Source organism: Hemiscyllium ocellatum, chromosome 26 (assembly GCF_020745735.1).
Source record: "Hemiscyllium ocellatum isolate sHemOce1 chromosome 26, sHemOce1.pat.X.cur, whole genome shotgun sequence".
NCBI lineage: Eukaryota > Metazoa > Chordata > Chondrichthyes > Orectolobiformes > Hemiscylliidae > Hemiscyllium > Hemiscyllium ocellatum.
The window spans coordinates 50,462,069-50,472,460 of NC_083426.1; the positions used below are offsets into that span (position 1 = coordinate 50,462,069).

Sequence of the window (10,392 nt, forward strand, 5' to 3'; positions counted from 1 at the left end):
CTGGGCCAGCCAACAATACTCACATTCCGTGAGCGAATTTGAAAAAACCTCTCACATGTACAGCCCTGACACATTGCCATTTTTAATTTATTTGTTTATCTATTATTTCGGTTCTATAAATGCTTGCTTGAGCTCTTGACTATGTTTCCATGTTAGGGTTCAGGTTGATCTCATAGCAACATAGAAAACAGGAGCAGGAGTTGGCCATTCAGCCCTTCGGGTCTGCTACACCATTGATGATGATCAGTCCTCTGTTCCCCCTTTCTCCCTGTACCACTAGATCCCTTTAGCCCAAAGAACTTTATGTAACTCCTTCTTGAAAACATTCAATGTTGTGGTCTCAGCCACTTTCTGTGGTAGAGAATTCCACAGGCTCACTACTCTCTGGGTGAAGATATTTCTCCTCATCTCAGTCCTAAATGGCCTACCCTGTATCCTGAAATTATGACCCACCCACCCCGGTTCTGGACTCCCTGGACATCAGGAACATCCTTCCTATGTTTACCCTGTCTAGTCCCTTTAGAAACTTAAAGGCCTTGAAGAGATCCCTCTCATTCTTCTAAGCTAATGTGAATGTTGTGTCAATCGATTCAATCTCTCTCCATATGTCAGTCTTGCCCATCCAGGACTAATTACTAACTAATTATCGCTGTTTATTTTATCTTATTTTTTATGTATGTCAGCTTTTAACATGACAGAACATCTAGAACCTTTTTGTTCTGAGTATATACAAATATTCTCCAACAAGTGATACATATGACTGTCACATCTTCTCCCCATCCCTTGAAGGAGCTTGTAATTGAAGTTTCTTTTCCTGTTTTAGACAGGATAACGCCGCGAATTGTGAACATTGTGCAGTGTCCGAGACCTGCCAGTGCGATGAGCTCACCAACACCGATTCCCGGCAGTAAGCTGCACAACACTGAGGCCTTCCAGAATGGTCACTGGGAGGAACCACTAAACCTCTCCAACAGGTCAGAGGGGAAGAGGGGTCTTGACACATGCTCACTCCCTTCAGCATGGCAACCGCCAGTCACTGGGAAGATAGCAGGTGAGGCTTCTGAATATTGCGAGCTGTTTAATGTCCATATGGTCAGCAGGATGTTACTAATTTAGTTTCTTATGTGAGAGTCCAGATTAATTCTGTAAAATCATGTTCCAGTACCAGGCTATAGAGACAGGAAAGCCCAGGATCATTGTTTGTTCTGAGCTATTGGCTGAGCTGGGGATCATGGTCAGGGTCCCCAGTGCCAATCAACATGAGTCTGCCACCCAGAAATAAAAAATCATCAAAAGGCATGATTGAGCTTGATGGGCAGCCAACAGTGATAAATAACGTCAACCCTGGCAACCCATGGCTGTGTGGAGCTCTGTGTCTCAGTCAGAGGCCACAAGTCTCAGTCCAGGCTCTGGGTTACCATGGGTTACCACCTCAGTGCAGTGCTGAGGGAGTGCTGCACTTTCAGAGCCGCAATCTTTTGGATCAAGTGGTCCGTCTTCTTTCCCAAAGGATCTCATGGCACTTCTCAATGAAGAGCTAGGCTGGTGCTGATTCTGTAACTGTTTCCATAAAGCAGCTGGTGGTTTGCATTGCTGATGGCAGGAGGACACTGTGCACAGTCTCTGCCTCATTTCCTGATCATCCAATTCTGTCCCCGATCCCACTTTCTCCCTGTACCTTTGATCCCTTTAGCCCTAAGAACTATATCTAACGTATTGTGGGAAACACTCATTGTTTTGTCCTCAGCCATTTTCTACGGCAGAGAATTCCACAGGCTGTTGGGTGAAGAAATTTCTCCTCCTCTCAGTCATACATCGTCTACCATGTTACAGCTGTAGAAAACTTTAGTTAGGCCACATTTGGAGTATTGTGTATCGACCTGGTCACCACATCTTAGGAAGAATGTGGAGGCTTTGGAAAGAGTGCAAAAGAGGTTTACCAGGATGTTGCCACTAGCTCCAGGATAGGTTGGGCAAACTTGGTTGTTTTCACTCTAGCATTGGGGCTGCGTCTTTCTCCCAGGGTGGAACTGTCAAATAGTAGGGGACAAAAGTTTAAGGTGAGATGTGAAAGGTTTAAAGGAGATGTGTGAGGTAATTTTTTTAAACAGAGGATGCTGGGTACCTGTAACATAGCAGAGAAATCCTGATGAAGAGTTTGTATCTGAAACGTTGATTCTCCTGCTCCTTAGATGCTGCCTGACCTGCTGTGCTTTTCCAGCACCAAACTCTCGACTCTGATCTCCAGCATCTGCTGTCCACACTTTCTCCACTCTGTCACTAGGCTCTGGATTCCCCAGTCTTTGGGAACATCCTTCCTGCAGTTAGCCTGTCTTAGTCCTTTTAGAATTTTATAGGTTTCTATGAGATATACCCCCTCCAGTGAATTGTCAGTCTCCCCATTTGTCAATCCTGCCATCCCAGGAATCAGTCCGGTAAATCTTCATTGCACTCCTTCCATAGCCAGAACATCCTTCCTCAGTTACAGAGACTGAAACTACACTCAATACTCCAGGTGTGGTCCAGCCAAGGCCCTGTACAATTACAGAAGCCATCCCTGCTCTCAAATCCTCTCGCTATGAAGGTCAACATACCATGTACCTTCTTCACCGCCTGCTGTACCTGCAATGCTTCCTTTCAGTGCCTGGTGTACACCCAGGTCTCATTGCACCTCCCCCTTCCCCAATCTCTCACCAGATAATGGTCTGTCTCCTCTGTTTGCTGCTAAAGTGGATAGCATTACGTTGATCCAAATCACATTATAAAGATGAAACATTTTATATATGTTGTATTATCCACATTATTGAATTAAATATTGGAAAATATTGGGTTTTGTTCCTGGAACAGAGGCAGCAGATTTCCCATTTCAGCACTCGGGACCAGGAAGCATTGCTACCCACAATCCTCTGAGATCTCTGTGCTCTCTTACTCTGGCCTTTTGCTTCTCTCTGATTTTAATTGCCCCCCCCCCAATGACAGCCCAGCCTGAGGTCACAGGGATCCAAAGCTCGGGATTTCCCTCCCTAAATGTCTCCATTTCTTTTCTCTCCTTTTCAATGCTTATTGAAGTCCCTCTTTGGTCATTGGTCATCCACCTGAACACATGACTGAATGTGAATTTGGTTTGATTTGTGGCATTTTGCAAGTCCCATCAGGGAAGTTCATCAAATAACGAAGAACAAAGAAAGCTGAGATAAACGATGCAATAATGGTTGGGATTTTGAAGATGAAAGTAGATAGGAGATATGGTCTGCAGGTACTCGATGAGAATGCCCAAGATTAAGCGTGCAGTGAAGTTGCAGGCGGACCTATTTGCTGCTGATGTTAACCTCTAATCAGACTGATTTCTGTGTAGACTGCAGGCTATTGTGGGACTACGTTTATCAGCTACTGTCTGACAGTCGATATGAGCAGTACATCAGGTGGGAGGATAAAGAGTCCAAGATCTTCCGTGTCATTGATCCCAATGGTCTGGCACGACTCTGGGGAAATCACAAGGTGAGTGGCTTTCAGTTTCTGGGTGAGGAATCCAACAGATGGTTCTGTCTTTGGGAAAGAGATATTCGATCAGCTTTCAATCAAAACTTACAAATCTTCATTGATAAACCTCACCTGATACTGTCAGTCTCTTCAACAAATGCTTTCCATGTGGAACCATTGTGTCAGTTAACGTTTCCCGTATCACTTCAGCTGAAGTGTTCATACCAGTGGAATGATAATACCCATTCACCTGTCGAGTCTGCTCCACTATTTAACTGAATCATTGATTGCAGAACCCTAATTGCCCCAGTAGAGGTAATGCTGAGCTACCTTCTTGAATCACTGCAGTTCTTGGGGTGCGTTAAAAGTAGAGGATTTTGACCCAGTGACACTGAAAAATAGCAATAAATTTCTAAAGTCAGGATGGTTTATGGAGGGGAACGTACAATGTTGGTGTTCCCATGTGTCTGCTGCCCTTGTCCTCTGTGATAGAGATCATGGACTTGGAAGGTGCTGCTAACAGAGCCTTGGTCATTTCCTGCAGCACATATTTAGATCCACACAGTGCTGCTACTGGACATTACTGGTAAAGAGAGTGAAAGTTGAAGGTGATAGATGTGGGCCAATCAAATGGGCTGCTTTGTCTTCGATGGTGTCAAGATCCTTGAGTGTTGTTGGAGTTGCATCCATCCAGATAAGTGGGAAGTATTCCATCACACTCCTAACTTGAGCCTTGTAAATGATGGACAGGCTTTGAGGAGTCAGGAGGTGAATTACCCGCTGCAGTATTCCGAGCCTCCATCCTGCTGTTATAGCCACTGTCTTCATTTGGAGATCCCAGTTGACTTTCTGGTCAATGGTAACCCTAGGATATTGATAGTAAGGGATTCAGAGATGGTAATACCATTGAATGTCAAGGGGTGCTGATTAGATTGTCTCTTATTGGTGGTGGTCATAGCCTGGCATTTGTGTGGCATGAATGTTGCTTGCCACTTGTTAGCCCAAGCCTGGATACTGTCCAGATCTTTTTGCATTTGAACATGGACTGCTTTCAGTATCTGAGGAGTCGCAGATGGTGCTGAACATGTTGCAGCGAACACCCCCATTTCTGACCATTTAATGGAGGGAAGTTCATTGATGAAGCAGTTGAAGATGGGTGGGCCTAGGACACTATCCTGAAGAACTCCTACAGAGACGACCTGGAGCTGAGATGACTGACCACAACCATCTTCTTATGTATCAGTATGACTCTAACCAGCATAGAGTTTGCCCCACCCCATTAATCCAGTTTGACTCAGGTTCCTTGATGCCCTTCCTTGGTCAAATGCAGCCTTGATGTCAAAGGGCTGTCACTCACTCCTCACCTCTGAAATTCAGCTTTTTAGGCCAAGTTTGAACGAAGGCTATAATGAGGCCAGGAGCTGAGTGGTGCTGGTAGAACCTAAACTGGGCATCACTGAGCAGGTTATTGCTGAGCAGGTGCCACTTGATAGCTCTGTTACTGACACCTTCCATCACTTTACTGATGATCAAGAGTAGACTGATGGGGCAGTAATTGGCCAGGTTGGATTTGTCCTGTTTTTGCTGTGTACAAGACCTCAGGAATTTCCCACATTGCCAGGTAGATGCCAGTGTTGTAATTGTACTGGAACATCTTGGCTATGGGAGTGGCAAGATGTGGAGCACAAGTCTTCAGTACTGTTACTGGAATGTTGTCAGGGCCCATAGACTTGGCAGTAGCCAGTGCTTCGAGCTGTTTCTTGATATCACACGGAGTGAATAGAATTGGCTGACCACTGGGGGAGGCCGAGATGGATCATCCACTCAACACTTCTGGCTGAAGATTGCTGCAAAAGCATCAGCCTTATCTTTTGTACTGATGTGCTGAGCTCATCCATCATTGAGGATGGGATATTTGTGGAGCCTCATCACGTTTTACAAGATCCTTTAGATTTGTCTATCTCTTGTTGCTTATGCTGTTTGGCGTGCAAGTAGTCCTGTTTGGTAACTTTGCCAGGTTGACACCTCCTTTTTAGGTATACCTTAGGCATGCCTTTCTGCACTCTCCATTAAACTAGGGTTGATTTCCTGGCTTGACGGCAATGGTTGAGTGGGGGATATGCCGGGCCATGGGATTACAGATTGTGGTTGATTATGAAGACAGTCCTCAGTACGTTAGGAAATGCCAGTTTTGAGTTGATAAATCTGCTCTGGAATGATCCCATTTAGCATTTTTCAATGTGAAGGTGGGACGTGGTCTTCACAAGGACTGTGCAATGATCACTCCTGCCAATACTGTTCCTGAGACTGGTCAAGGGCTAGCAGATTTCCTCTCTGGTTAGCCACATTGCCACCAGGTGCAGAGCCAGTCCAGTAGCTATGTCCTTTCGGGTTTGGACAGTCATGGTGCTACAAGCCAATCTTGGTGATGGCCATTGAAGTTCCCACATTAAGTGCATCTTGTGTCACCGCCATCATGAGTGCTGCTTCCACAGCGTGATAAAACGGAAAAGGACTGAGGGGAGCAGTCAGCAGGAAATTTCCAAACCGTTTTTGCTGATGGCTGAGATTCTGTGAGGTTTAGAGTCAATGTTGATGACTCCCTCCAGACTACGAATGAGATGATTCTGCAGGTGGAGAGAGGAAGCGTAGAAGGGGATTGAATCAGTGTGTAGCCTCCATGATGTGTGCATGCACTGAGATTGATTTATGTCAGGAATGTGAACCCCAGGCATAAAAATGACGTCAGGGTTCCAATTAAATGTCAAAATAGGAATGGCCTCCTCCTGTACCTTGTCTGAAGAAGTTATTGCACTGGGTTCCTGCTTTTCCAAAAGGGCCCAACATAAAATGAAACCACAGTTTGGCAGAGTCTATTCATTGAAGTTCCTGGAGAGCTTGATCTCGGGCGCACCTTTGAGTATCCTGAGGTAATTTGTCTTCCAGTTTCTGTTTTTTTCACCACCCAGAACCGAGCAAATATGACATATGAGAAAATGTCAAGAGCTCTACGGCATTATTATAAACTAAACATCATCAGAAAGGAGCCCGGCCAGAAACTCATCTTCAGGTAAGTCTCACTATCTTTACTGAGTGCTCGGGACCACAGTTTTGTCATGGGAATCCCTCTCCATTCTCACTCTGACATTCTTGCAACATTATGGCCTCTCTGTAAGTTAGCAAACAGAGCTGTATGATTCAGTGAAGTGATGGGTAATGCACACACACACTGCCTTGGGAGTAGGCTGGGATTGGAATGGCAGTACCATGTAGGACAGAGCCAGCTGAACACTCCTTTTGAAAGACTTGCATTTACATAGCACTTCCAACAACTCAGCATTCTCAGCCAATGATGTGCTTCTGAAGAGCAATCACTGTTGAAATGTAGGAAACACTTGACGCACTGTAAGATCCCACAAACAGCAATGTGATAATGACCAGATATCAGTTTATGGGGTATTGACTGAGGGCTAGATATTACCTGGGAAAACTCTCCATGCTTATCATTGAAATGGTGCTGTGGCTGTTTCTAGCTTCACCTATCAAGGCAGCCAGGACTTCAGTTCAACTTGTGTTCCAAAAGATGGCACCTACAGCAATGCAGCACCCCCTCAGTGCATCACTAGAGCGTTAGCTTTCAATTGTGTACTGGAATCATGGAGGGCTCCATGCTTTCACAATCTTCTGAGTCTGAGACCAGTGTGGACCCTACTTGAGGGAGTGGCTCTTTGAGACCCAGTGTCTCTTCACTCCCCCCCAGTAACCCCACAGCTGTCACACAGTGAGCAACAACAAACCGAAAGCATTCGAGTCTTCAATCTGTATTGGAAAAGGCCTCAAGTGAAAATATCTTTGAGATATGGGAGAGACTTCCACGTCCAGTTAATAATAAATCAGATTTTCAATAAAGAGACCTCCGTGAGTCTCGAAGAGGATTGTGGGATTATACACTGCTTTCATTGAATTAGAGGGTGATGCAGGTTATCCTACCTCCTAAAATAGTATGTTAACACTCTGCATGTGTGTTGGTACTGATGTAAGGAACTTACCTGAGTACAGTTACAAATATCCACCTGTCCAATTGGCAACTGTTCATGATAAATAGTGAAAACAAAATTAATTTTGTGCATGCTGTTTCCAGACACATGCTCCAGGTGAGAAAGACTTACACAGTATTACAGACCAGGCGAAACCCCCTCAAAACATATCAAATATCAATAGTCTAAACCCTAACTTTTATCTTTATTTAAAGGCAAGTGGAAGGCGCTGTGCTCCAGATGTGATTTGATTGGTCAAGCTACTGGGTTATAATCAAATAACACTTTGTTCTTATACCAAAGTGTTCTTATACCATAGCTTTAATTCTATTAATGTACTTAACAAAATAATATTATATTTAACTACCACCGTTCTAATATAGAAGCACCCTGTAAACACACCCTTGGCAAAGGTGAATTCAGCAAAGCAGATTTCCCTCACTTGCTAACTCCTCCAGCCCAGGAGGAGGAACACTAATGGAATGAATCCAGCAGCAGAGAGAAAGAGCTGTACCTAACAGCTTCAATTCCAAAAACCCCAACTTCCACACTGAAAGCAAAACTAAAACCCTGAATCTGAGGGAGCTTGGCTGTGCCCACTCATGCTTCCTTTGTCTAACTGTTTTAAAAACCCATCGTTATTTACGCTGCTTTCCATGGAGCAGAGGCATCGGGCTCAGATTGACAACACCCCTCCCCTTGAAGAAAAATAGGACAGAATAAATCCCTCACAAAAACACATTCCTCATCACAAGCGGAACATACATTGGGAACATGTAGGCGACAATCACACTGGCACTAGCCGTCATGATATCTCTCAACCAGCTTCAGCTGGCAGTGAAAGCTGGGAGCTACATCAGAAGAAGCACGTCAAGAGGGCTAGGGATCAGAAAGTTTACAAGTCCCTGGGCCACACTCAAAGTGAGGAGTGAAATATTGTCACATTTGATTGGTAGCTTTCAAAGCAGGAAGTGCTTCTGAGGAACATCATTTGTATTTAGTGTTGCAATTCCACTGGCCAGGAGGAAATCACAGCAGAGGTAGCTTTCAGAAAGTTGCCCTGCGGATTGCCAGCATTTTGCTGTTGTTGGATTTGGGGTCAATTCTGCTGTCAGAATTATCTTCAACATAATGGCTCTGAGATCATGTGTAAAGCAGTAAAAGTCCAACCTACCCCATCTTACCACAAAGAGAAGGTCACTCACACCAAACCATTTGGGGGCAAATTGTGCCGTAATTAATATGTGATTGTCCATGGACTGTGATGAGGGTGGGGGGAAGGAGATAAAATAAGTAAATGCCCATGATTTGAGGGGGGGGGGGGGGCGGGTGGGGAGTGCATGGTGCATGGACATAGACTATGGAAGGAACAGCATTGATGGGTTGATTGGTATTTTCAAATTGTTGACTTTTCTATGTTCATGAATATTCCAAAATTACAGTTTATTGCCCTGAAATTGTCCTCCTTTCCCTAGAATGTGTTCCAACCCAATAGCTCGCATTTCCCTGTTTCCAACCATCAGTGTAGTCATTCTTTGAAAGGTCAGAGTGTGACCCCTTCCATGACCCCTGACCACATCTGTTTACACAGGTTCCTGAAGACCCCAGATCAAATCACCCATAAACCGGAAAAATTGGAGCAACTGGAATTACATGAGCAGGAAGGAGCCGATTTTAACGAGGACACATTTCAGCTCTCTCCATGACAGTGACATTACAATTGGCACCTACCTGAACCCTGAGCATGCCCAGTTCTGGGCCCTGCAGACTGACACTTAGCAACCCAAAACAAACTTTCTCTTTTCCAAATGGTACCGATGTGAAGTTTTCCTTGCTCTCTGGGGTTTGTGATTTTGGTTTGTTGATAATAGCACTACATTCAATACATGCACTGGCAAAACTGTAAGATATGTTGAGAAGCTTGCTGTGACAGTTGTGAAGAAAAATTGTGAATAAGTTCTTAATACTTTGAGTCCTATTTGTCTGGCTCCCTCATGTTTGTTCAGCTCTTTCGAAGCGACAAGTGCAGGATAGCGGAACTGAGCGAATGAATTAAGAGTTGGAGGCTTCGTTTTGACCTTTGGGTGATGGTGTGAGCACTGTGTTGGTTGGGTCTTGATCTGGCCCACTCTCCACCCAGTGTAAAGCCCCAGATCTCACTTAAACTTCATTAGTGAACAGCATGATGTGCAGTAAGCGTCCACATATCACCCCTTTCAAGTCTCAGGCTGAAGGGCTACCAGTAAGTTCATTTGTGATGCTGGGTGGGACTGATGCCAACCCGGAGTCATTTTCTCACTGGAGGTATATGAATGTGATGCTGCTGCCCCTTTAACAAGGTTATTTTGTCCTTGGTTTTTTTCTGAGAGGTCATAAAGGCAGAGATATTGAATTGTCTACTTTAACAATAGCAGTGGAGTGGCCAGTTCTCTCAATTCAGGTTTGTTTCTAGTTTGGTTTGTTACAGCAGGCAGTCAGGAGATGCTGGTGGCAGAGAAGCTGCTACAGTGAAGCATGGTTTTCCATGCTTCAGCAACTATTTCTGGCCTGACTCTTCTCTCTGAAATCCCTCCTGCCTGTAAGAGCCTGAGTTTGAATCTAACATTTGCCAAGGGGTGTGTTTTGGGATGTTGGAACAGCTCCTTCATTAAGTTGCAATTTTGAGTCAGTTGGATTTCCAAATAGTTAAGTTATTCTAAATTCTGTTTTCTTTTGTTCATGTTTCAACCGTAGTTTGTAAATAAATTCTGTTTTGCTTAAAGCCGAGTGGTTTAACCAGCTGCATCACACCTGGAACATCCACTTCACATCTGCCCTTAAAATAAGAAAGATCTAGGGTTTGTGCTATCTTCTTAAAGTGTTTTGAGGGGGTTTG

General features: G+C 44.5%; 1 protein-coding gene across 1 annotated transcript; it reads left to right on the plus strand.

Annotated features, from left to right (window-relative positions):
• Positions 1-879: 879 nt before the first annotated feature.
• On the plus strand, positions 880-9,223 carry LOC132828266 (transcription factor ETV7-like). Its single transcript, XM_060845240.1, has 4 exons — positions 880-1,051; positions 3,356-3,498; positions 6,450-6,550; positions 9,109-9,223. Exons 1-4 carry the CDS (start codon positions 880-882, stop codon positions 9,221-9,223), a joined length of 531 nt encoding a protein of 176 aa, XP_060701223.1.
• Positions 9,224-10,392: the final 1,169 nt, after the last annotated feature.